Source organism: Globicephala melas, chromosome 2 (genome assembly GCF_963455315.2).
Source record: "Globicephala melas chromosome 2, mGloMel1.2, whole genome shotgun sequence".
NCBI classification, from domain to species: Eukaryota; Metazoa; Chordata; class Mammalia; order Artiodactyla; family Delphinidae; genus Globicephala; species Globicephala melas.
In genome coordinates, this window is record NC_083315.2 from 93,681,447 (window position 1) to 93,709,402 (window position 27,956).

General features: G+C 41.8%; 1 protein-coding gene across 5 annotated transcripts in view; it reads right to left on the reverse strand.

The window, feature by feature from the left end:
* The window catches only part of EIF2AK4 (eukaryotic translation initiation factor 2 alpha kinase 4), a 114,323-nt gene that overhangs the window by 63,722 nt on the left and 22,645 nt on the right, over nt 1-27,956 (reverse strand). For 2 of the 5 annotated variants that reach the window (XR_009563048.1, XM_030843069.3), the window contains exons 4-11: nt 25,733-25,885; nt 23,399-23,479; nt 21,742-21,890; nt 13,365-13,480; nt 10,086-10,243; nt 8,666-9,201; nt 2,472-2,578; nt 1,705-1,862 (exon numbers count right to left, since the gene is read on the reverse strand). Coding sequence is in view for 4 of the 5 variants with exons in the window: in XM_030843069.3 (XP_030698929.1) it covers nt 1,705-1,862; nt 2,472-2,578; nt 8,666-9,201; nt 10,086-10,243; nt 13,365-13,480; nt 21,742-21,890; nt 23,399-23,479; nt 25,733-25,885 (1,458 nt within the window). In the remaining variant the exon portion in view is untranslated. Of the gene's footprint in view, nt 1-1,704; nt 1,863-2,471; nt 2,579-8,665; nt 9,202-10,085; nt 10,244-13,364; nt 13,481-21,741; nt 21,891-23,398; nt 23,480-25,732; nt 25,886-27,956 lie in introns of those variants that run through there. The other 3 variants (XM_060294476.1, XM_060294475.2, XM_060294477.1) reach the window with 3 other exon arrangements.

The window sequence follows — 27,956 nt, forward strand, 5'->3', positions numbered from 1 at the left end:
GAGAAATGGAAATAAAAACAAAAATTAACAAATGGGACCTCATGCAACTTAATAGCTTTTGCACAACAAAGGAAACCATAAATAAGAGAAAAAGACAACCCTCAGAATGGGAGAAAATATTTTTAAATGAAGCAACTGACAAAGGATTAATCTCCAAAATTTACAAGCAGCTCATGCAGCTCAATATCAAAAAAACAAACAATCCAATCCAAAAATGGGCAGAAGACCTAAATAGACATTTCTCCAAAGAAGATATACAGACTGCCAACAAACACATGAAAGAATGCTCAACATCATTAATCATTAGAAAAATGCAAATCAAAACAATGAGATATCATCTCACACCAGTCAGAATGGCTATCATGAAAAAATCTACACACAGTAAATGCTGGAGAGGGTGTGGGGAAAAGGGAAGAACCCTCTTGCACTGTTGGTGGGAATGTAAACTGATACAGCCACTATGGAGAACAGTATGGAGGTTCCTTAAAAACTAAAATTAGAACTACCATACGACCCAGCAATCCCACTACTGGGCATATACCCTGAGAAAACTATAATTCATAAAGAGTCATGTACCACAATGTTCATTGCAGCTCTATTTACAATAGCCAGGGCATGGAAGCAACCTAAGTGTCCATCAACAGATGAATGGATAAAAAAGATGTGGCACATTTATACAATGGAATATTACTCAGCCATAAAAGAAATGAAATTGAGTTATTTGTAGTGAGGTGGATGGACCTATAGTCTGTCACACAGAGTGAAGTAAGTCAGAAAGAGAAAAACAAATACTGTATGCTAACACATATATATGGAATCTAAAAAACAAAAAAAAAATGGTCATGAAGAACCTAGGGGCAAGACGGGAATAAAGACGCAGACCTACTAGAGAATGGACTTGAGGATACGGGGATGGGGAAGGGTAAGCTGGGACAAAGTGAGAGAGTGGCATGGACATATATACACTACCAAATGTAAAATAGATAGCTAGTGGGAAGCAGCCGCATAGCACAGGGAGATCAGTTCGGTGCTTTGTGACCACCTAGAGGGGTGGGATAGAGAGGGTGGGAGGGAGGGAGATGCAAGAGGGAAGAGATATGTGGATATATGTATATGTATAAGTGATTCACTCTGTTATAAAGCAGAAACTAACACACCATTGTAAAGCAGTTATACTCCAATAAAGATGTTAAAAATTTTTTAAAAAAAATCCTTACAAAGAAACAACAACAAAAAAATAACACATCACTAGTTTTCCAGCTCAGTAATAGCTCGATAATAAAAGCCATCAAGACCATCTGGGGCCATTTCTCAGTTTGAATTCCACCTCTTTTCTAACCCTGTAACCCTCTTAGCTACAGCAATTGTAAAAGCAAATGGGAGAAAAAGAGACCAATTTTCTTTCTAAACCAAAGCACACAAAAAGGTTCTTCATGCAGAGGTCTTAATTCAACCTGAAGTGCAGTTATAATCATGTGGTTTTCACGTTAACGCACTACATCAAGCAAGGGAAGAGGAATGATGTGTTCTTAATGTGTCTAGTGTAACTTTAAATAAAGCCTTTAACTCCACGAAGGGGAAGATTATTGTTTCAAATGGTCATATTCACTTCCCTCCCTACTCTCAAAACAGAAGTCCTTAAGTATGCAGAAATGGAACAGGGAAAGAGCTTTAAAAGGGACTGGCGACAACTATGTATCGCACCTTGATGACAGCTCCAAAAGCTCCTTTGCCAAGAAGCTGTAATTCTTCAAACTCAATGAAGTAGCGGGAAAATTGTCTCTGTGTCTCACTGAAGAACGCAGCACTGGGTAGCTGGTTGCTGGGAATAACAGTCTCCACGTAATCTTGTCCTCCAGAATCTGAGATAAAACAAAAGGTAAGAGGCAACTGAGGCTTTAAAAATAGAGGAAGAGCGGCAACATCCAATGACCATGCAAGCACGGGAGGAAAGGGCCCCGACCAGGGAGTTTTAAAAAGTACCTCTTACCTGGCAGACTCTTTAATACTTTCCTCACCCTGTCCTCCTTAAAGTAGGTAGAAATATACAGTTAGCCCACGTTTACAGGTAGGGGTAACTGAGAGTAAAGAAATGACTGAACGACAGAGCCAGAAGCCAAACCCAGGTCTCTTGATCATCCCGGTCTCTGTTGAGGCTCCTGCATCTGCTACTTGAGTAACAGCAGGGAAATCTAGTTCCAAGGCAGTAATAAGGGTGACATGATGATAAGGGTGACCCCACACTAAGAGGCTCCACCACCAGACACTCCATCAGAAGAGGCGGGAAAAACCAGGATGGCAAAACACTTCCACGTATACAGGACACACTGAATGAATGGATTTATGTATAGCTCAGCATAAAACAGATAAAATAAATGATCCATGCAGTCCTTTCCAGTCTTAAGTTTACGTATACCTTCAAAATAATTTATGTTAAATAGGCTATCAGAAAAGAACGGTAACAGACTCACCTTCGGGACTTTGTTCCAGTGAAGGTATTTTTGGCTGAGGATTTATAAAGCTGTGTTTTAACAACTGCTGAGGACTCCATCTTTCCTTGTCATCTAAGCAGACACACCTCAGTGAGAGGAAAAAAGAATCTCAGTGATGCACAAAATAAATGCTAAACTAATTAATCCAAGGCTTTTAACTATGGGTTTATTTTTAAAAGATACACATTAGAGAATTCATGTTACTATGGGCCAAAATGTGCTCATAAGTGAATTTAATAAACCTTCTTGCAGGATTTACATGCTGAGCACCAGGCTGCATATAAGTGGGGGAATTAATAAAAAAAGTACAGTCTCTAGAGGCAAGAAGACTGATGCTCACAGAACAATATTTTTAAAAGTCTAGGATAAGACAGCACAAGTAGGTCATGAATTTTCACTCCCACTAACAGCTTAATGAATTGCCATGCTAAGCTAAGCGTTTCTGGGGAACAGTCATAAATAAAAGTTCCCAAAGGAAAAGCAAATTAGATAGCTGATGCAGGGCTGGGGCCCATTATGATAAACTTTAGATGAAGCCTGCTCATCACAGTTTGAAGTATGTTGGGAACAATTAAGAACAACCTTTTAAAAGCCCCACATTTTATCACCTAGTTTCTTTTAATTATCATTCCTTGAGCCTACTAACTTTCTGTTTAATGTTCTAACAAACAATTTGTTTAATGAATGAAAACAAGCCATACCTTTAACCCAGTGTTTTTCAAAGTGGGGTCCCCGACCAGCAGCATCAGTATCACCTGGGAATTTGTTAGAAATACAAATTCTCCACCCCAGTCCTAGTAAATCAGCAACTCTGGGGGTTTTTGCAGTAATCTGTGCTTTAACAAGCTCTCCAGGTGGTTTCAATACACAAGAAAGTCTGAGAATCACTGTTCTAACTAATCTAATAAGCTAGTTGGCTTTCATAACAATGACCCAAGTAGCACCTGACCGTAATTATAAAAAGGTATTTAAAACAATCAACCATCACTGTGAATTATGGACTTAAATCTACACCTATACATTGGTGACAGCAAGTATCATAAAGGGTAACATTTAATTTTTTCATGTCACAACGCTAGAAAGTAAAGCACTCCTAACTTCATACTTTGAGAGCGCAAGAAAAGACTGCAATAAAAGCATTTGTATAAGATACTGTATTTTCCCCTAAATTTAAAATTAATTTTTATTTATTTATTTTAACATCTTTATTGGAGTATAATTGCTTTACAATGGTGTGTTAGTTTCTGCTTTATAACAAAGCGAGGGAGGAGCTTCAAGATGGAGGAAGAGTAAGACGCGGAGATCACCTTCCTCCCCGTAGATACATCAGAAATACATCTACACGTGGAACAACTCCTACAGAACACCTACTGAACGCTGGCAGAAGACCTCAGACCTCCCAAAAGGCAAGAAACTCCCCACGTACCTGGGTAGGGCAAAAGAAAAAAGTAAAAACAGAGACAAAAGAATAGGGACGGGACCTGCACCAGTGGGAGGGAGCTGTGAAGGAGGAAAGGTTTCCACACACTAGAAGCCCCTTTGCGGGCGGAGACTGCGGGTGGCGGGGGGGAAGCTTCGGAGCCACGGAGGAGAGCGCAGCAACAGGGGTGCGGAGGGCAAAGCGGAGAGATTCCCACACAGAGGATCGGTGCCAACCAGCACTAACCAGCCCGAGAGACTTGTCTGCTCACCCGCCGGGGCGGGCGGGGCTGGGAGCTAAGGCTCGGGCTTCGGTCGGATCACTGCGAGAGGACTGGGGTTGGCGGCGTGAACACAGCCTGAATGGGGCTAGTGCGCCACGGCTAGACAGGAGGGAGTCCGGGAAAAAGTCTGGATCTGCCGAAGAGGCAAGAGACTTTTTCTTGCCTCTTTGTTTCCTGGTGCGCGAGGAGAGGGGATTAAGAACGCTGCTTAAAGGAACTCCAGAGACGGGCGCGAGCCGCGGCTAACAGCGCGGACCCCAGAGACGGGCATGAGACGCTAAGGCTGCTGCTGCCGCCACCAAGAAGCCTGTGTGCGAGCACAGGTCACTATCCACACACCTCTTCCGGGGAGCCTGTGCAGCCCGCCACAGCCAGGGTCCCGGGATCCAGGGACAACTCCCCCGGGAGAACGCACGCCGGCCTCTGCCGAAGGCTCGCCCCGCACTCCGTGCCCCTCCCTCCCCTCCGGCCTGAGTGAGCCGGAGCCCCCGAAGCAGTTGCTCCTTTAACCCCGTCCTGTCTGAGCGAAGAACAGACGCCCTCAGGCGACCTACATGCCAATCCAAACCTGAACACCAGGAGCTGTGCGAACAAAGAAGAGAAAGGGAAATCTCTCCCAGCAGCCTTGGGAGCAGCGGATTAAATCTCCACAGTCAACCTGATATACCCGCATCTGTGGAATACCTGAATAGACAGAGTCATCCCAAATTGAGGAGGTGGACTTTGGGAGCAAAGATATATTATTTTTTCCCCTTTTTCTCTTTTTGTGAGTGTGTATGTGTATGCTTCTGTGTGTGATTTTGTCTGTATAGCTTTGCTTTCACCATTTGTCCTAGGGGTCTGTCCATCTGTTTTTTCTTTACCTTTTAAATTTTTTTTCTTATTTTTTATTTTAATAACTTTATTTTATTTTACTCTATTTTATTTTATCCTCTTTCTTTCTTTCTTTCTTTCTATTTTTTCTCTCTTTTATTCTGAGCTGTGTGGATGAAAGGCTCTTGGCGCTCCAGCCAGAAGTCAGTGCTGTGCCTCTGAGGTGGGAGAGCCAACTTCAGGACACTGGTCCACAAGAGACCTCCCAGCTCCACGTAATATCAAATGGCGAAAATCTCCTAGAGATCTCCACCTCAACACCAAGACCCAGCTTCACTCAACGACCAGCAAGCTACAGTGCTGGACACCATGCCAAACAACTAGCAAGACAGGAATACAGCCCCATCCATTAGCAGAGAGGCTGCCTAAAATCATAATAAAGCCACAGACACCCCAAAACACACCAACAGACGTGGACCTGCCCACCAGAAAGACAAGATCCAGCCTCATCCACCAGAACACAGGCACTAGTCCCCTTCACCAGGAAGCCTCCACAACCCACTGAACCAACCTTAGCCACTGGGGACAGACACCAAAAACAACGGGAACTATGAACCTGCAGCCTGCGAAAAGGAGACCCCAAACACAGTAAGTTGAGCAAAATGAGAAGACAGAAAAACACACAGCAGATGAAGGAGCAAGATAAAACCCCACCAGACCTAACAAATGAAGAGGAAATAGGCAGTCTACCTGAAAAAGAATTCAGAGTAATGATAGTAAAGATGATCCAAAGTCTTGGAAATAGAATGGACAATATACAAGAAACGTTTTACAAGGGCCTAGAAGAACTAAAGAGCAAACAAAGTGAATCAGTTATACATATACATATATCCCCATATCTCCTCCCGCTTGCACCTCCCTCCCACCCTCCCTATTCCACCCCTCTAGGTGGTCACAAAGCACCAAGCTGATCTCCCTGTGCTATGCGGCTGCTTCCCAGTAGCTATCTATTTTACATCTGGTAGTGTATATATGTTCATGCCACTCTCTCACTTCGCCCCAGCTTACCCTTCCACCTCCCCATGTCCTCGAGTCCATTCTCTACATCTGTGTCTTTATTCCTGTCCTGCCCCTAGGTTCTTCATAACCATTTTTTTAAATTAATTTTTAATTACATCAGTAACACATGAATACTTTCTCCTTCCAAATATTAAAACACTACTGGTAAGGATAAAGTCTTGGACAAACGTCCAAGCAAAAGATAAAGTTTTAATTTGTGGATACTGATTTTTTAAAAATGACATCATCCTGTACATATTATTCTTCAACTTGCTTTTTTCATTTGACCACAGACAAGGCTCTGCACCCAATTCTACTGAGGGGAGGGGCTGTTTCTCCACACCAACAGGCAATTCCCCAACACCAGTTGGGTGTCGTATGTTCAACTCAATTGTGACGCTATCTACCTGGAGAGAGCATCAGATCACACAGGTTAAGGGCTCAGTCTTATGAGACTGCCCTCCCCATCCCCACTTGGGACACCAATAGCAAGCCCAGGCTGTGACCGGATTCCAACGACCTTCTCCCTGGGTTCAATTAATTTGCTAGAGCAGCTCATAGAACTCAGAAACATTTTACTCACTAGGTTACCAGCTTAATGTAAAGGGCTGTAACTCAGAAACAGCCAGACGGAAGAGATGCATAGGGGTATGTGGGAAGAGCCTTGGAGCTTCTTTGCCCTCTCCGGGCCGCCACCTACCCAACACCTCTGTGTGTTCACCAGCCCGGAAGCTCTCTGAACCCTGTCCTGTTTGGCTTTTAATGGAGGCTTCACTACAAAGGCATGATTGATTAACTCACTGGCCACTGGTGATCATTCAACCTTCAGCCCCTCCCCTCTCCACAGAGGATGGGGGTGGGACTGACAGTTCCAAACCCCTTAATCACGTGGTTGGTTCTCCTGGCAACCAGCCCCATCCTTAGGTACTTTCCAAATCCACCTCATTAATATAACAAGAGACAACTCTACTGTTATCCCCATTTTTCAGAGGAGGAAACTCAGGGTAGGGAGTTTAAGTCACTTGCCAGAAGGGATAAAGGTGGGATATGAACCCAGCTGTCTGGCTCTGAGTCTGGGCTCTTTTCCATCACAGAGACTGATGTGAAACAAAACCTTTCTCCAAAGGATGTTCACCAATAAGTAAAAATATAACTACAAATGAAATGCTGCTATACTTGTCTGGGAATGATTTTTTTTTCCTTTGTTAACTGGGGCTGGACAGCAAAGGTAGTAAAACAATACTGTACAGCTGCTTCTAAACCAAGCACAGTCTATCAAACCACTCTATGAAGAAAGAAATATACTAATCAATCTAAAGGCAACCATATTATTAACAGAATAAGAAATAGTGCTGATCTCAAGTTCAAAACTGACAGAGTGGGCTTCCCTGGTGGCGCAGCGGTTAAGAATCCGCCTGCCAATGCAGGGGACACAGGTTCGATCCCTGGTCCGGGACGATCCCACATGCCGCGGAGCGACTAAGCCCATGTGCCACAACTACTGAGCCTGCGCTCTAGAGCCCGTGCGCCACAACTACTGAGCCCACGTGCCACAACTACTGAAGCCCGTGTACCTAGAGCCCGTGCTCTGCAACAAGTGAAGCCACCACCGTGAGAAGTCTGCGCACCGCAATGAAGAGTAGCCCCCGCTCGCCGCAACCAGAGAAAAGCCCGTGCGCAGCAACGAAGACCCAACGCAGCCAAAAATAAATAAATAAAATAAAATAATAAAATAAATAAATTTTAAAAAAAACTGATAGCACAGAGTTTTTCTCTAAGAGGAAAACTAGGAAAGTTTTACCTACTGAGTCCTTCCTTTTACTGTTAAATGTGAAAAGATAGGTTCTACTTAAAGTTTGCAGTGTTGTATGTGAAAATACATAATGCTATTGCTAACCTCTACTAAGTTATTCTTGACCAATGAGGAAGGGCAGAAAGCTAAAGGTGACATTTTGAAGAAGGAAATCAGGGAATTCCCTGGCAGTCCATTGGTTAGGACTCCACACTTCTACTGCTGAGGGCCCGGGTTCAATCCCTGGTTGGAGAACTAAGATCCCACAAGCCAGGAGTCCCCAACCCCTGGTACCTGTCTGTGGCCTGTTAGGAACTCGGCCACACAGCAGGAGGTGAACAGAGGGCGAGTGAGCGAAGCTTCAACTTCATTTACAGCCGCTCCCTACTGCTCACATTAATGCCCCTTAAGCTGTTTTCTAAATGGGAGGCCTTGTCTTTGACCCCTTAGGAACCAGCAGCAAAGGTGGACAGAGAGGTATTCCATTTGGAATACCTGGGGCATTTCTCCTCCTAGCAATCCCTATTGACTTCCTAGGGTATAACAGGCAGTCCCCAAAAAGTAGTTTGAAAACCTATTATTAAGAGCCCAAGTGAATTTAGAAGAATGTAGGAGTTATGGGAATGATAAATATAAGTGAGAAAACAGAACATATGTGGGTGGGAGAGGACTGGGAGAACAAAGAATTAACTCTAATACTGTTCACTTTTCAGCTTATACACATGACTTAGATGTTTAGCACACTCAAGCACAACCAAAAGTATAGGAGTAAAGTGCAATTAGAGAGAAATCTCAATGATACTCACTTCTTTAGAAAATCTTGAAAGTCAGCTGGTAAGTCACTAGGGATGGTCACAGGGTACTCTTCACACTCCTGTCCTTGGCTGAGGGAGAGCAGCAGAAGGCCAAGACGCCAAACATCCCCTTTCTTCCCCGTTTTATAAGGTAGGGCACTGTCACTAAAACGAACCCGCGTTTGCTCAAACACGTCCTCCTTGCAAATGTCCGCTAGGCGCTTAGAAATGCTGTAGTCTGTAATCTTGATGGTGCCCTCTGCATCCACTAAGACATTCGATGCACTCAGAACCTTGTGCACCACGGAATTGCTGTGCAAATAATCAAGGCCTGACAAGAGCTGAGTCGCGTACCTGCGAAGCTGATGCCCGGGGATAGGGCCCGAGTGGCTTAGGTGGGCAGAGAGGGAGACCCCATTAGTGTGCTCCGCTAAAATGTCCACCACAATGGAATCATCTTGCTCTTTGAGATTCATTGCAAAGTAGCGAACTATGTTTGGATGGCTCAATTTTACCAGTGAGTTGAATTCCGTTTCTGCCCCTTGAATCTGGTATGGAAAAAACCAGTAAGGTGATAACTGGGTTGGTAGGCATTAACTAGTGTTTCACTTTAGAAGTGAAATATTTAATAGAAAATGCACTTTCAAAGGAGAGGAGAAGGAATATATGCCCTGAACTGAGTCCTCTCCTAAACCACAGGGTCAACCTACAAGTTCATAAAGATGGACAAGTTTCAAAAGCAACTTCTTTTGCGACGTGGCCACCAGAAAAAAGAAACGTTAATTTAAAAATAAGTTTTCCTGATTATAAAGATTCACTGTCAAAATTTTAATAAGTACTAATACAAAAGAAAAACCCCACAATTTATCTTTATGGTCACTACCCAAAGACAGCTGTTAAGATTGCAGTGTCTTTACTTCCAGGGTTTTTTTTTTGTCATAAATACATACATTTCCAAACACAATGCTTTACCTACTGTTTTATAACCTTTATTATGTAACACTGCAATATGCAATATTAAATGTTCTCCTTAAGCTCAGTATTATAAAGAACTATAAAATTCTCCAGTCCCCAAAAATTCAGTTGTGAAGCAGTATTTCAAAAAACTGAGAAAATGCAAATGATTGCAAATAGCACAGTTATGAAGTACTCTTTAATCCCAGTTGGAGAGACAGCTATTAATGGAATAATAAGGGCTCAGAAAGGAGGTCGAGAAGCAGCTGCAAAAGTTTTGACCGTGTTGTGAAAGTTCTGAAAGAGGCAGCAGGGGCTGAGAAAACTTATGGTCTTCCACCACCCTCTCTGGTTAAACAGATCTCATAGCATTTTGGGTCATCTTTGGTGGCCAATGAAATACACAGCTATTTTGTTTTGTCACCGCCTTAAGCTCGAGATTAGTCCTTCTGCTCAGTGAGCCATCTTGGATGCCTACCTGCTTTTTGCACTTATCAATCTTCTCTTTTTCTTGACTGGTAAGGAATGGACCCATTTTTTTCTGCCATTGAAGAACCCACTCATACAACAAGACAAAGCTGCCAGTGGCTGTTTCCAAAGCATTGTAAACTAATTTTCCAAGCTGCTCATCACTGCCTGCACATTGAAAGAAAATATAATTAAATTTCACTGGTACATTTTCTGTGGGCATTTAAAAAAAGAGGGAATAGACAATCATTCATTCAACAATGGATACCACGTACTAACTATGAAAAATGTGATTTCATGTAATACATGTCTTTTGTAACCAATTTTTGGTATTTAACAACATACTCTGAACTCTAAAATATTAAATTTTACAAAGGGACAAGATTCGACAGTGAGATCTTAGTATTGGACTAATGTTTTCTTCTACTAGCCGTTATTGACGATGTTACTTTCATAACCAGTCCACCCCTGATGACCGCGCCTGCTGGTGTGGTAGAGTAACCCTCACACAGCTGCTAAATACCAACTAATGTAATAGAAGGTGTTTGGAACTAGGAACGCTCCATCAATGCAGATGAGTGTACACAGTGAGAACAGATTTTAGTAACTTGGAAATTTGAATACATCAATGATTTTCTAAACACAAAATGTGAATATGCTCAGTAAATACAAACTGGCCAATGGCTTCAAGGGAAGGAACCAGTCGTGACAGTTTAAATTTGAAGCGTGTGAGAGAGACACATTCATTTAGTGATAGGCATATGGTTTCAACCTATACCTGAGAGAGCTCAATTTTTGTAACACCAAAAATTTTCTTACAAAAATCTAAATTTTTATTAAAGACTATAATAGAAAATCACCAAAAAATTGGAAGTGGAGAAAAATATTACCCACAATATCACCATTTCGTTTTATTTCTCTTCTAGCTCCCTCTACCCGTCTGTTTTTTCCTAATTTACCAAATTGTAGCATATATAACAGGGTTTCTCACCCTGGGCACTATTGACATTTGGGACCAGATAATCCTTTGTTGAAGAGGGCTGACTTGTATACTGTAAGATATTCAGCAGTATCCCTGGCCTCTATCCACAAGATGTCAGTAGCACCCCTTACCCTAGTCTTAATCATCAAAAATATCTCTAGATGTCACCTAATGTCCCCTAGGGAAGAAAATCGCCCCAATTGAGAACCACTGATATTCTTTTCTTTTTCTCATATTCTTTTTCTCTTACTATATAAATAATATTGACAGTTCTCCATGATGCTACATTATCTGCATAATGAAAAGTGAAGTAACCTGTATACATAAGACAAAGTGGTCTTGGCAAAAATACTTTGGAGAAATGTGGCTGAACTAACTCACCTAGAGAAGCAGTTTTACTTCATAGAAATGCTGACCATTTAAGAGATTTTATTTAAAATGATCTGTTATGCTAGTCATAATTCCTGACATTCTCAGCTAAGGGGGAAAAAAAAAAACCTAATGTTTGAAAATGTGTCAATCAAAGGAAGCAACCTGTGGAATGTTGGATCTATGCGGCACACGCTGGAGACACACGATAGTAAACGTTTATGGGACGGAATGTGATGTGATTTACATAAAGCCTAATTAAATTCGTGGATTATATGGCACAATGTCTTGCAATATTTATCTCCCCAACTGGGACTAAGTGGGTATTTCATAATTGCTGGTTGGGTTTTTATTTTGTATTATAGTTCTATTACTGCCACCCTCCTTTTGTCACTTTTGTGTGATGGGGATAATAAAAGGGACAAAAGAACACACTGCAGTGAGGCTGAAGGAAAATGTTACCAAAAGAGCTCAGACTGATACTCTACTATGTGCTACCAATGATCATCTATACAGAAGCCTCTATAATGCTGTAATATATAAGGAATAATATCTAGGGAAGTTCTTGATTCCCTCTAGTTCCAATAGCTTTAAAGCAAATGTTAATTTATTGATCTTTTACAAAAACATTTCTTAGAAAATTAGGACATATTTTAAAAACTAGACCCGTCATGAGAAAACAAAATAAATAATTTACTTGGTGGTTTTATAAAAAAAAAAGTTCAGGCTGCAAAAGTGTCTCCTCATGAGGGTATTAAGTAAGGTGAATCTGTCTAATGAGTACCAGTGAGACTAGGAGACAAAGGTAAGGTAATAAGCAGTTGGATTAATTTGCCTTCCTGATTTCCCCAGATTATTAAAAGTTGTGAGTTTTATGTTGCCACTTCATGAGTCGGAAATGCCTCAGAGTCAAGGACAGTCTCAGAACCAAAGCCAAGCATCTCTAACAAGGTCTTAAGCCTGCCCAAACAGTTGCTGTGTCTGAACAGGGCAGGCTCCGCGTATGTGCAGAATCCTGCATGGTCCAGGCAGCCTCAGTCAGCCAAGGTTGAGTGTCCAGATCACAGACTCTTCAGATGCTTGATTTCTTCTCCCTCCACCTGCTGCCCTCTCCCGGGCAACTCCCTTGTTTATTTATACCTCCTCAAAGAGGAAGGGAAAAGATAACGAAAGAAAGCAAACTTGATCCAGGTAATTTAGCTACCTGTTAGCTCTGGTAAGAATACTCATGGGATTGAAAATTGAACTTAACTGTCAAATTCACCATATGCAAGTGATCCCTACACCAATTAGTGGCTGTATCTGTATGACTGATAAAAGATCATGTACATTTAGGGCAAAGGAAGTAGATATGAAAACTTGATTTTAATATAAACAATTCAAATAGCAAATTGCTGAATGAGATTCACTCCAAATATCCACCTGCTAAATAAGATGGCTAAACTGCTAAATAAAACACATAGAAAATAAAGTGGTTTTCCTGGTCTGGTACAGTATGCCAAGCAGGAAAACGCTAAGCAGGTGGACAGCAAATTAAGAAAATGAGACTTGACCATTAAAGATCATAGGCATTAGAACTCATCTTGTTACACATATTTTATCAGCAACAGATGCACAAGATGCAAAATTCTACTGATTCATAATATTTCAACCATTTTGGTTTTGAAAAGCTTGGCTAATTCTAACGACGGCAAATTTTAAATTACCTCTCTGCTAACGATATTGCCAAGAGCCTGGGTTTTTATTTCCATTTTACAGAAGGGGAAACCTGAGTGACTTCTTCTAGTCATCAGGAACAGGAGCTAGGTTGACTATCAGCTTAAAGAGTCTTCCTTGGACCGCGCTGGTCTAGACGACGCGGCATCTATTCTACCCCATTCCTTCATGATTAACTTTCGTCATCAGAATAATTTAAATGAGTTTAGCTAGTTTACTCACCAATACATTTCCCTTTGTGCACCATGAGTTGATCAGGACTACCCATAGAGAAATACAGGATTTCACAAGAGCCAGGAGAATCTTCACTACTACACACAGAATACTGACGTTCTCGCCTTAAAAATAAATTTGGACAACGATTTTTTTTCTTTAAGATTAACACAGGAAATTCTTGCCCCTCCATTTCTTCCTGCTTACTAGCCCACTCACTGTCCAACATCTGTCTCTGCTGGGAACTGAGCTGAAGGTGCTAATGGGAAAGCTGTCCAAGCCCCCACTCACCACTGAGTCTTCCCCACATGAACTCTACAAACCCCTGCTCTACACCTGTGCTGCCCAGTATGGTAGCCACTAGCCACATGTGGCTACTTAAATTCAATTCAAACTCAATTAAATGAAAAATTCAGTTCTTCAACTGCAATAGGCACACTTAAGTACAGAGATACCTCATTTTATTGTACTTGGCTTTATTGAACTTCAAAGCATCTGTGGCTTTTTTTTTTTTTTAGATTGAAGGTTTGCGGCAACCTTGCATTAAGCAAGTCTATCAGCTCCATTTTTCCAACAGCATTTGCTTACTTCATGTCTCTGTGTTGTGGTAATTCCTGCAATATTTCAAACTTTTTCATTTTTATTATATTTGCTTTGGTGATCTGTGATCAGTTACTACTACGACTCACTGAAGGCTCAGATGCTGTTTATTAGCATTTTTCAACAAAAAAGTATTTTTAAATTAAGGTATGTACATTGTTTTTTTAAAAATATAATGCAATTGCACACTTAATAGACCACAGCATAGTGTAAACATGACTTTTATATGCACTGGGAAACCAAAAATTCATGTGACTTGCTTTATTGTGGTGGTCTGTTCCCACAACATCTCTGAGGTATGTTTGTACTCAGCCTCAAGTGGCTAGTGGCTACCATATTGGGCAGCATTGATCGAGAACATTTCCATCATCACAGAAGTTCTACAGCAGTGATTTAGCTCTATTCCATGTTGACCCCACATCTTGTGCACACACACATCTGGAGAAACCTGCAAAATGGCGGGCTTGGAGCACTACAAATTCCCGATCACCAACTGGGCTTCCCACTATTCAATGCTCATTCATTCTCTTTCTGGTCTCTGCTCTTCCCCTTCACGACTTCTTCAAAACACTCAAAGCCCAACCCCTCTTCTTCTCTTTCCCTTTTTCTACTTTTTTTTCTGAGTGGGAAGCAATAGCTGGGAAGCTAGATTATAATGCAAATACAACGAGTAAATTGGGAGAGCTTTGCAGGGATGAGGCAAGGGAGAGAGCCCTTGATGGTCAGGATCGGACACTTGGAAGAAATGCTTTGATCTCTAGGAAGCAGCCCTCTCACTCTGAGCGTGATATTGACCTCCACTTTCACTGAGAACATGAAGAAATGATCAGTGAAGCCCACACTTTCTGTGGGTCCACCTAGAAAGTTACTTGGCATCTGCCCCATTTTTTCTTTTTCCCGGACTGTGAGGAAGGACAGCTGCCCTGTCCTCAGTTCCATCCCTACAGTCTCCTCTGGGACCCTGCACCATCAGTTAGTCCCTCTCTCCTGTATGTTCAATCTGTTCCTCTATATCGGCTCCTTCCCTCAGCCTATGTATCTTTCCCATGTCCATTCTACTCTCCCTCAATCCCATGCCCCGTCTTGTTTTTCATTTTCAAACTTCTACACTTTCTGTCTCCATGTCTGCCCCTTCTATTTACTCTTCATGGCACTGCGAAGTCAATAAAGCTGCCACCTCCCTCCTACCCACTTTCAATCTGATTTTTCCCCTTGGTTCCTTTTTTCTTTGTGGTTGGTGGCATAGTCATCCATTCTGTCTCACTAGTCAAAAATGCGCATGTCTCCCTGAGCTCCTAGACCTCCTGCATCTAACTGATCCCCAAGTATCAGCCTCTCTTCTCCAACTCCCCTGCCCTGTTCAGGACATCACCAAATTTCTCCTGGATACAAGAAATACCCCATTATTAACTGGTCTCATCACCTTCAATCCTATACACCTTCCCCCGCCAACACCTGCCCACACTGCTGACAAGACCTGTTATGACTTGAGTCTCTCATACCACATGTGTGTCCACAAATTCCAAATACCAGCGTATGACTAAATACACTGTAGCTCTGTTTAAATTTTGACTTCTCAAGTTATTTGTGCAGCCCTGGGCATACTGAAATTTATAGAGAAAACGGTAAGCGTGAGGGTTTAAAATGACGTGCTAGGCTTATTAACATATAATAAATGATCCAGAAGCACCTCTACATGAGCTTTGCCCCCTCCAACAGATGGTGCTAATAGTCATTTTAGTCTAACTCCTCTATGTTCTTTAGTTTACAGTGTGTAAATGCTTGATTTTAAGGCAGTTTAGACTATTAATCACCCCATCATGACTGTTAAGTACAAACCCAATGAGAATGTTAAGAGTTCTAGTAAGAAAAGATGTATCATTAGGATTGAAAACAAACCCAGAGATCATTTTAAAAGTGAAAGTGTCAAGAAAAGGACAAATGTGGTACATGTCACATGGGATATACTGACAGCAGGAACAATTCTGAAGGATAAAAAGTAAATCACAGAGAGTTTGAAGAGAAGGAACAAAGAAGTCCAATGTCACTGATGTTTCCTGTTTTCACCCAAAAATGTGTACATATTGGAGGCTCATACTGTCTACTTTGGACTCATCAGAATTGGGTTCAGAACAACCTTCTGGAACCTAATCCATTAATAAGTAAAACAGCTCCTAAACTCCATCAGAAATAGCCATCCCAATGCAAGCAAATGGTATTTAGAAGCAATTAACACGGGTGCCATTGCCAATGATTTTTTTTTTTAAAGATTTATTTATTATTTATTTTTGGCTGCATCGGGTCTTAGTTGTGGCACACGGGGTCTTTCGTTGTTGCACACGGGGTCTTTCGCTGCGGCACATGGGCTTCTCTCTAGTTGTGGCGCAAAGGATCCAGGGCATGTGGGCTCTGTAGTTTGTGGCATGCGGGCTCTCTAGTTGAGGTGTGCGGGCTCAGTAGCTGTGGTGTGTGGGCTTAGTTGCCCCGCAGCATGTGGGATCTTAGTTCCCTAACCAGGGATGGAACCCGCATCCCCTGCATTGGAAGGTGGATTCTTTACCACTGGACTACCAGGGAAGTCCCGTCATTGCCAATGATTAATTCTAGATTATGGAATGTTCATGGGGGTTTGCAATATCATTAGAAATATCACCCATGTTATCAGTTTTTCCCAGTAGCTGTGGCAGTACACAGGATAAAGGGTGTTTTAAACAAAACTGCCAAATAACATTAACTGGGTTTTATAAAGAACAGATAATTAGACACAGTTCAATTTTAGAAGACTAAATTAGGCATCTACGACCTTGATACCTCAAATAAGAAGAAAATATGATTTTTTAAAAAGCCAAGTAGCAAGAAAAGAGGAAGCAATTTGTCTACTAGGGACTTGAGAATCAGACTCCCACCCAAAAGACTGCTCTGCCAGCATGGTCAATGGTGTAGATGGTTGGGATGGGACAGAAAAAGGGAGATCTCAGATGAGACACAGGGGGCTAGGGTAGTCTCACCTTCCCGCCTAACTCACCAAGATGCCACAGAAAGCTCTAGCTCTTGGTCCCCCAATTTGAAACTCCAGGCAGCTCTGTGGACATAAAGTTAGTAAGAATTGCTGACATTGCTTAATTTGAAGTGAACCAGTATATGCCTCCATGGAGCCAACCAGAGAGACTGTGAACAGTGGAGGCTCACAAGTATGGAGAGATGTATCAAGGATTCCCTCTTCCCCTACCCACATCCTTAATACTTCAGCGGTTCCCCAGCCCATGTCTTATACTTAGGAGACAGGCTGGGACCTGGGACCCTTTGCTGCAGTGCTTTCACCTGGACAAACACGTCTCCTAGAGCAACAGAATACAAAGAAACTATAAGGGACTAAAAATAACTGTGTGCATGCCCCCTTGGGGCAAATTATGAACAACAAGATACAAAAAGACCAAAAACCCAACTGCCACTTCTGAGGTGTTGGCAGCAAAGCAGGGCACTGAGCATGCACCCTGCACACAGCACCACCAAGGGGGTGGGGCCGACCACCCAGGTCACCCCTCCGGCCCAACCCAGGGGTCTGCCCCTACCCTCACCCCATTTAAGGCACCAGCTTGACCCCCCCATCTCAGAGACAGAGCAAGGGCACCTGTTATTTGTTTTTGCTCCCATGTGCTATATAGCACGAGTCCCAATAAAGCCTTGCCTGAATTTCTCATCTGGCCTCGTATCAATTTCTATTGATTAAAGAGTCCAAGAACCCAGCTGGGTAACACTTATACCCTTAATTATCTCTTCTCTGTAAGGAGGAATAGCCAGCAGTTACCACACCTGGTGTCAAAATCAGGAAAACAAACTACCAGACAACCTGATGTTGTTTCCTGGTGAAAATGGGTGATGTATCCTAGATTCTGGGCTACACTTTAGTAACCTGCACAGAAGGCAAGTCTGAAACGGTGAAAATAATCCTCTACCACGAACTACTTTATAGAATTTTTTTTTCTTTTTTTGCTTCTCCTAAAAAGTTCAAAGTGCCCATTTATGAGATACAACATCCCTGGGAAGAAGGCAGGAGAGAACAATGTCTGCATTTACAAAAGACAGCTTGACACTGAATGGTTAGTTTAAACTGACACTTTAAAATGGTTAGTTTTATATTATTTGAATATTACCTCAATTTGAATGTTACCTCAATTTGAAAAAAAATAAAAGGTAAATCCTTCAAGGGAGAAAAAAGACAACCTTAAGGACACAGAAAATAAAGCTGTTCAACAAAGACAAAAACACATCCGTGAAAAGCTGGGCCAAGGGGGCTGGCCCTTGAGTATCAGGCCTTTAAGCTCTTTCCACTTGAGCAGTGAGTGGTTTTCTGTTCTCTTTCGCTTGTTTTACGCAGTGGAAACCTTTCATTAAATAAAGCCTTACTGATTTTTGATATGCCCACATAAAAAGAAAAGCTGAGTCACCCTGGTTGAAGAGGCTGCAGACCCTACAAGTGCCAAAAAGACAGTCTGTCCCTTTCTATCATCCTTCCTGACTCCCTCCCTCCCTTCATCAGATGTTTACTGAGCACCTACTCTGTCTCTCCCAGGCACTGTTCCAGGACCTGAGGGAAACACAGATGAGGTCCTTGCTCGCATGAACTTGACATTGTCATGAAAGGATAAAGACAATAAAAAAGCAAACAAATGTATATGAAGTTCAGTTAGCAGTAACTGCTATGGAGAAACTTAAAACAGGGAAGTGGAGAACAAGTGACTAAGCAGGGGAGCGGGGTGTGGGGGGTGCTCAGGGAAGGCGGCTGAGGTCACTTGTGAGCGGAGAACCGAAAGATAAGGAGTCAGCCATGCAAAGTGCCCCAGGGAGAGCGTAGCAGGCAGTGACTGGAAGAGGCCCTGAGATGGGAAGGAGCTTGGTGTGCGCGAGGGACTGGAAGATGAGCGTGGCTGCCGTGCAGAGGCTAAGGGAGGGGGAGAGTAGCATGAAGCATGATGTGCAGACTGTTCCTCTACTGTTGCTCTCCTGTTCTCCGTTCTCCACTGGCAGCCAGGAAGAACTTCACTCAGCGTGGATCAGATGGTATCTTATTCCTCTTTAGAACCCCGAATGGCTGCTCATTACACCTAAACTCCTGACCCGACCAACAGAGCCCTCCGTGACACACCCCTGCCGCCCCCTTGAACCACTGTCTCCATGCCCGCTCATTCTAGCCACGCTGCCCTGTTTGACGAGGTCTGGGCAGCACAAGACCAGGCTGGCTTCGGGTCTTCTGCACCGGCTGCTCTTTACCCGAACAGCTGGCTCCGTTCCATCATCCAGATCTGGTATCTGTGCCCCCCCAGTCGAAAGCCACCATCCTTCTGTCACTCAGGATCCAATCCTTGGACTCCAATCTAAAGTAGCCATCCAGTCTTTCTTCAAGACAGCCTATTTAAATTCTCTGCAGAGCGCTAGTCACTATCTGACATGTTCTTGCTTGCTCGTGGACAGTCTCCTCCAACTAGAATATTAGCTCCATGAGACCAGCGTCCTTCTTGATCTTGCTTATTGAATCCCCAGGACTCAGAACAGTGTCTGACCTTTAGTAAGTGCTCATTAAGTATCTGGTTCTAGATTGTACTGTTTTTAGTCACAGCCCATTCGAATAATGCCTGCTGACAACAGTGATGACAAGGCCATCTCTACTAACTCTATCAAATGTATCTACTAACTGAAAGAATAAAATGGAACACTCTGGTTATTTCCTTTGGCTTTCCAACTCAAAGACTAGTGAATAGCAAGGAAGAAAAAGAATCATGAGTATGCCATGAGGTACTTCAGTATATCAAAGACTTTTTTTGTTTGTTTGTTTTTCTGCAGTATGTGGGCCTCTCACTGTTGTGGCCTCTCCCGTTGCGGAGCACAGGCTCTGGACGCGCAGGCACAGCGGCCATGGCTCACGGGCCCAGCTGCTCTGTGGCATGTGGGATCTTCCCGGACCGGGGCATGAACCCGTGCCCCACCCCTGCATCGGCAGGCGGACTCTCAACCACTGCGCCACCAGGGAAGCCCTCAAAGACTTTTTATTTCTTAACTGAAGAAGCATGTAAACTATATTTTAAGAAATATTCATTCTTTTCTAGTCGGTAGCCAACATAGTGCCAGAGTTCATGCAGGTTTGTACAACAACGTTGGCAAACGATACATAAAAATGATTTCTTGGGCTTCCCTGGTGGCGCAGTGGTTGAGGGTCCGCCTGCCGGTGCAGGGGACACCAGTTTGTGCCCCGGTCCAGGAGGATCCCACATGCCACGGAGCGGCTGGGTCCGTGAGCCATGGCCGCTGGGCCTGCGCATCCGGAGCCTGTGCTCCGCAGCGGGAGAGGCCACGGCAGTGAGAGGCCCGCGTACCGAAAAAACAAAAAACAAACAAACAAACAAAAAAAATGATTTCTTCTTGGATGCTCATGGAATGTCACATTTTATCCAAGACATACAAATGGCCCTCTACAAGCACTACATGAAAAGTTCTACCTATGTCAAGGAGGGAGAGAAGTTCCCATCCTTCCTTGAATAAACTTGCTAATAATCTCTGATCTCAAAAGCCAAGTCTAATCTTGGACCCGCTGTCTACAGTTAGCCGCAAAAATGGAAATGTTTAAACTAAAAAAATTGTTTTTTATACATCCTTATTCATGGCATTGATTTATTTCCACTGTTTCTAACACAGTAGAAATCTGTCAATTATTTCCTACTGAAATACCCTGACAACTTCAAACTATGTTGGAAGCCCAGTTGCAAAAACAATCTAAATTGGTGCAAGGAGTTATAACCTTAAAAAGGAATTGTTACCAGAAACTGCATTCAAGAAAAGACTTAGTTCACCTTAACAGTAGGTGCTTAAATGTTAATATCAAAATAATTTCTGAGCTGATTTTTTTTTTAAGTAGATAATTAGGGAAAGAACTGAAATGATTCCTTCGTATAAACAAACTGTAACCCGAAAGATTATATAAGCTTTTAATTTGGTACCTAAAATGTTTCTTTTTATAGAAGAAAATGTTGGTTTTAAGTGCTGCTTAGATTCTCACAAGAGATAGTTTAAACACATAAAGAAGCTGAATTATAATACCTATACTACTTCATCACCCACCTACTCACAAATGGATTCTGTACTAAAATTCCTTTCTGGTCCACAGCGGGTCACAGCAAATAGACAGGGAAGTCTCAATTCTTTGGTGGAAAAGGATGTGGAGGAAGAGATAGTACCTTTCATATCATCTCTGGCGACAGGGAACAACCCAGGAGCCCACCTGCAGTAACAGGGAAGCCCAGTGTCCTCAGTAGCAACAGGGAGGGGAGCCCTGCCAGCAAACTGGGGCTCCCATCCTCACGTAAAGGATCTCCCACACTCGTGCCTGTTTTGGAGTATCCCCCACATCTGTGGTGGGACCTAGGGAGTTACAGGCTGCAAACACACACAGTGTGAAATCTGACTGGATGATGATTCTGACAGAGAAAAGCTTTTAAATCACTTACTGAATAATTAGATCATTAAAAGTCAGATCAAACTGCACTGGAGGCAAGACTGTCAAGTGTTGTAACTGTTATAAAAGGGAATGAACCCTAAAACTGGTTTCATGAAAGATACTTGGAAAGTGTTAAATGAAAATTTCATTTCATATTGCTAACTAATATATTAAGATATACAGGTGCTGCAAAAGTTATTAAAACTATCATGTGACAATTCCACCAAATTTCGCTACAAGTTGTTTTAATTCTTCTACATCTTTCATCCCTTCAGATCAGAAACCTCAGGGACTTACCTAGACCTTCCAGATGAGTTGGTCCGATGTTTACCATTTCCTATAAAGTCAGGAGAGCCTCCATGTAGAATGGCAGCTGTTCTGTGTCCTCCTGGGTCTTTCCTAGAGGTATGATCTTGGTTTGACAAACTAGCTATTTCTAAACGTTCCTTAAAAGAAGAAAAGTAAAACCTACTTTAGATATGTCATAAGTGGAAGACAATCCTGGTACATAATTATACATATGTAGAGAATGCAAATCTTATTTAAGCTGAATGTTTCCAAGTGTAATAAAGTTGAACTCAACTTTTAAAAGTTTAATGTCCAAATATATACTGGTTCAAGAACTGAAGGCCAGGTGAGTTTTATAAACGAAAATGCTTAGAATCATGGAATATACATGAAAAGTTAGGGAGAAGAGCACGAGATGAACAGAAGGAGGCATTCAGAGAGAGAGCAGATTCAATATCCTATAATAAACCATAATGGAAAAGAGAAAAAATGTTCTAGTACCGTTTGCTGAAAAGGCTATCCTTTCTCCAGAATTATCTTTGTACCTTAGTCAAAAAATCAGTTATATATACATGGGGTGGAGGGGGTCTATGTTTGCATTATGTCTTCTGTCTATTGACAGAATTAGTATTGTTCTGTTATCTATCTTGACTCCAATATTAAACTATTCTGAACACTGTAAAAAACAAACAAACAAACAAGGAGAGAGCAGAGTGAGTGACAGGAAGGCAGATCAGATGTAAGATAGGAGAGTTGGTGGGAACAGTAATATCACCTTAAATTTGTATACAGCTTTGTACGTTCACAAAGGGCAGTACATTTATCTGTGGGAATAATTACATAAGACAGAAAGGAAGGCATTATCTGTGCCGTCTTAAGGGGTGAGGAAAATGAGCCTCGGAGAGTGTCATCTGTCAAGGTCGCAGAGCCAGGCAGTAAAAAAGCCAAAGCTTTCAGCCAGGTGCTGCTTACCTGCACCTCAGTGCCTCCACCCACTGCACCTCACTGCTTCCCTTAAGTTTAATGCCATATTTCTCTAAAAGAGAATGAGCAAAATTGTCCCTGGATTTCTCCAAACATGTGTAGCTGGTTTTTGATTGAGTTGGACTCAGGAAAAATATAGGAAAAAGGACTTTATCCTTTTCCACCCCTGCTTTTTAAACCAGCTCTGTTGAATCCTTCTTTTCCATCACTGAATGAAATCTCAGGGAGATCCATGTGGTTTCCATTCACTCTTCTGTATGAACAAATAGTTTTGTTTTCCAAGTATTAATAATTCCAGTCTGGGTTGATTATCAAAACTTCAATCTCCTCTGTCCTTCAACTCTTTTGATAAACTACTGTAGTTACGTAAGCCAAAGACATCTACAGATAACATACAACTCTAAGTTTTGCTACTTATTTGGAGAATCTAAAATATATAATGAATGATATTTGGGGGACTTTTTAGTGCTTCATTTTAAGCTTTACTACTGATACTAACAATGGAGGGGAAAAAGAATAATGAAGGAAAAAGAATAATGAAGAATGAAGGACAGGGGTCCTGACTTCTCAGATATTCAAACATTATAAAGATACAATAATTCAAATATCATCAATGGAAATAAAAAGGTTTTATGTTTAGCAGAATGTAAACTATTCGAGTATGGCAGAATTGCTAGAGTACCTGCTTAGCCATTTCTTTCCTTTTTTTCTCTTCTTTTATCTCTTCTTTCCTTCTCTGAATCTCATGAAGGATTTCACGTTGCTGAAATAAATCATACTGCCATCAAATGCTGATCTCTGAAACCCATACAACATACAAATTCTGTAATCACAAAAAATCTTTTGAATTTCAGTAATTCAAGCTCTCATCTCCTAAGAGATCTGAACATCTAGAACCTTAGTACAAACTGTAGTTACGTCAGTTTTATTAGAGTTCTTAGGCAATAGGCTTCCCACTTAAATGTGTGTGAAGACTGTGGGGAGGGACACGTACTCCCCATTTCTATGTGGACGGACTTCTTTTGGAAGCACGGAGTCCTAACCACTGGACCGCCAGGGGATTCCCAATGTGGAGGGACTTTAACTGCAGCAACACCATGGGCCGCTCACTTCTCCCCACACTTGACTGAGACCCTCCTCTTTGATACCTGCCTGTCTGCAGAGAACATGCACTTGCGCCTACTGTCGGCCAGGCCGCTGGGTGGAGGTGGGCTGAGCTGGGTGCACACCCACAAGCCACAGACCTTCAGGTGCATTCCCCAATCAGTTTTCTCAGTATTAAAAGTGGCATTTTGATCTCTACCCATTTGACTCATGTAGCTATTACTCAAATGATTCTGAATTTTAGGTAGAGAAAAATAATGTTTTTTATGAGCTGCCTAAAATTCCAGGTTTTAAATATCAAAACTATTGAGAAACTCACCAAAAACTATTACAGCAATAATATAAAGCATACCCAAAACTTACAGGTAGTTATAGTAGGACACCAAAACAAGTCTGTTAAATATCCTTATCTTCTAGTAAAAATGTGTCTGCCTAAGAACAATGACAACAATAAGGAACTTTAAACCCTAAATGGTAACTAGGCTACGCAATTAAATAGGAGATAAGCAGTAACAAAATGAATGGAACCGGGATTTCCCTGGTGGTCCAGTGGTTAAGACTCCGTGCTCCCAGTGCAGGGGGCCCAGGTTCGATCCCTAGTCAGGGAACTAGATCCCGCATGCTGAAACCAAAAAAAAACCCAAAAACAAACAAACAAACAAAAATCCCTCATGCCACAACTAAGACCTGGCACAGCCAAATAAATAAATATTGAGAAAAAAATGAACGGAACCCACAAAGACAGTGTTAACATAAGTAAAGGATGAACAAAATGAAGCAGGAAAAAAGAACCAGGAATAAGAACCTAAGAAAAGCAGGAAAAACAAAACCCTACAAGTAATTGCAACACCTAAGGGAAGAAAACTAAAAAGCCTCACTGAGAGATAAAAATAAATGGAAAAACATTCCTGGATAGGAAGTCTGAATACTGTCATAATGTTAATTCTTCCTAAATGAATATGTAAGTTTAGTGCAATTTTACTCAAAATCCCACAGGCTTTGTTTTGTTTTGATTTTGAGAAAGCAATCCTATAACTTATCTGTGAGAATAGCCAACAGAAAAAAAAAGAAAGAATGAAGGATGAAGGGACAGGGGTCCTGACTTAGACAGTCAAACGTTATAAAGATACAATAACTCAAAGAGTGCTGTAGAGACTCAAGATAAAAACATGAATTGAACAAAAGAGACAATTCACAAGTAGAACTTAGTATAAATGAGTAGATAAAATACACTTTAAAGGAATTATTACAAATCACTTAAAAATGAATGATTACTTAATAAATGTGTTAGGAAAATGACTGGGAAAAAAGAAAAACTCACACCCTCATTTTTACAACCCACACCAAAATAAGTTCTAGATAAGTTTATTAAAAGACTAAATAGAAGGAAAAAAAAACTTAAAAATCAGGAAGGAAATTTAGATACATGTATTAACTCTGATTAAAGGATTTTTAAAATAACACAGCAGTATACATCCATATGCAAATTAAGAAAAAGTAAAAATGGTTAATGAACAAAAAAGACGTTCAGTCTCTGGCTTTGGCTACTCATTTGGGCATGAGATACTTGTCCCACAGAGGGAAGAAGATAATAGCCTCTGAACTCCTGCACAGCTTTACAAGCACAGAAAGAGCACCAGAAGTTTGGTTAAGCCAACTTCCTTTTTCTCTTATTTAAAAACCTGGACTAAGCGTTCTAGGGGTAGCATTGATGTCTGTTGGGAGGGAATCACTCATAGTATTTATTTCTTGGTTACTCTTAGGGCCTTCTTTCACATGAATCCATGATTCTTGGATCAAATGCTGAGCAAAACTTAAAAGAAATACCAGTAAGTGAGTAGGTAGAGACGGAGGAAAACCTATAGGAGCTCGCAGTCCTCCGGGCCAGACACCGCGGCGACAAGGGTCTCACCTCCTCTTCCTCTTTCCGCTTGGCCTCTAACTGCCTCCGTTGCTCCTCCTGAGCCCGCCTTTCCAGCATTTCTTCATGAAAAGACTTGGGAGGGGGCTTGTTGTGCTCACAGAGGAATGACTGCACATGGTAAGCCAGTTCAAATATCATCACCTAAACACATGGATGGAAATCAACCACAAATGGTCAAATGGTCAAGCAAAGCAGGGCCTCAAGGTGAGACTGCAGAAAAACATGCAGGCCATCCGAGACCCACTCACAATGGTGATATTCATTTTGATGTGACACATTCTAAATTAGGTCTAGGATGCAACCACAGGAGGAAAAAGCTTTTATAGCACTCACCTCATTGTGTTACCATCAAGAAAAATCACTATCTAGATAAATAAAAAACTTCACTTTTCTTTTGCAATCCTATTCAATTTATTAGCATTTTCTGTATAATAAATCCGATAAAATGTTTTTCTGTATAAATAAATCTGGTAAAATATTTAAGACTGCATAAAAGTAAAGACTACCTTCCCAGCTAGAAAACCTGCCTACATAATGACAGTTGAGCAGAGAATAATCATTGCTAACATGAGAGCTTTCATCTATCCATACAGCATCCTGAAAACATCCTACCGGGGTACAGAGGCAAATGCTTAAAGGCCTCACTCTCTCCCTGCTAGTAATGGACCAGTAGGAGGCTAATTAATACTTAGAAAGCATTTCATTTCCACTTAGGGAAGCATTCACAGTATCAGAAGGAAAAAGGTCCCCCTCTCAGACATCCTATGTGAATGTAGGAAGCCACTTTCCCCAACCCCTAAATCATAAACCATAGCTTGGTTGGTAAATCAACAGAGCAAGGGTTTCTGGGACCCCACACTGACCAACTATTCCAACCCCAAAGAGGTCAAGAGTGCCAAGCTCCTTCTGCAGATGAGGACCACCACTCTGAAATTTCTTTTTCCTCAATTACAATGAAGCACATTAAAAATTATTGTTCCTAAAAGGACTTAGGGTGGTAAAAAGTAACAGAATTCATTGTACACAAGAATATATAGTTTGCCTGGTGTTCACCTTTCTTTTGGGGAGAAACCACAGCTATTGTTGGGGGAAGCTGTATTTTTTATTGTACTAGAAGCTGTGGCGTTCACTAGAAACACTAGTTTAGAGTCTAAGAGGCAAACTATTCTGTGAAAAGCTCTTTTAAGGAAAGCTGGTTAAAGAAGGCAGTTTCCATCACGTCAAAGAGAAACCATTTCTACACCAGAAAGGAGCCAGGAGCCAAGCAGTGGAGGGATTTTCTTTTGCTAATCTGTTTAATTTACTAGCATTTTCTGTATAAATCTGATAAAACATACAAGACTGGATGTAAATAAGAGCTAGTCTCCAGACTGGCTCTTGTCCCCCTCTCCCCCAAATCTACACAGTCCATCGTCTTGCTTCTCTCAGCCTCTGCTCACATGTCACCTGGTGGGGCCTCTCCTGACCTCCTTATTTACAACAGCCGCTCTGCCTCACCTCGCAGTACACATCTGTATCAGTCAGGGTTCTCCCGAGAGACAGAACCAAATAGAAGGGGTATGTGTCCATATATATATATATATATATATATATATATATATATATATATATGGTATAGTATCTGCACATAACCTATGTGCATCCTCCCACAGTATACTTTAAATCATCTCTAGATTACTTACAATACCTAATAGAACGAAAATACTATGTAAATAGTTGTAAATACTATGTAAATGCTATGTAAATAGTTGTCGGCATGCAGCAAATTCAAGTTCTGCTTTTTGGAACTTCCTGGATTGTTTTTCTGAATATTTTCCATCTATGGTTGCCTGAATACACGGATGTAATACCCAGAGATACGGAGAGCCGACTGTGTATGTCGAGAGAGAGAGAGAGAGAGAGAGAGAGAGAGAGAGAGAGAGAGAGAGAGAGAGAGAGAGAGAGAGAGGGAGAGAGAGAGAGAGGGAGAGAGAGGGAGAGAGAGGGGGGGAGAGAGAGAGAGAGAGAGAGAGAGGGAGGGAGGGAGGGAGGGAGGGAGGGAGGGAGGGAGGGAAGGAAGGAAGGAGGGAGAGGGAAAAATTGATTGAGATTGATTTTAAGGAATTGGTTCACATGATTACAGACGCTGGTAAGTCCAAATTCTGCAGAGTACGCCAGCAGGCTGGTGACCCAGGGCAGAGTTGATGTTGCAGTTCAAGTCCCAAGGGCATCT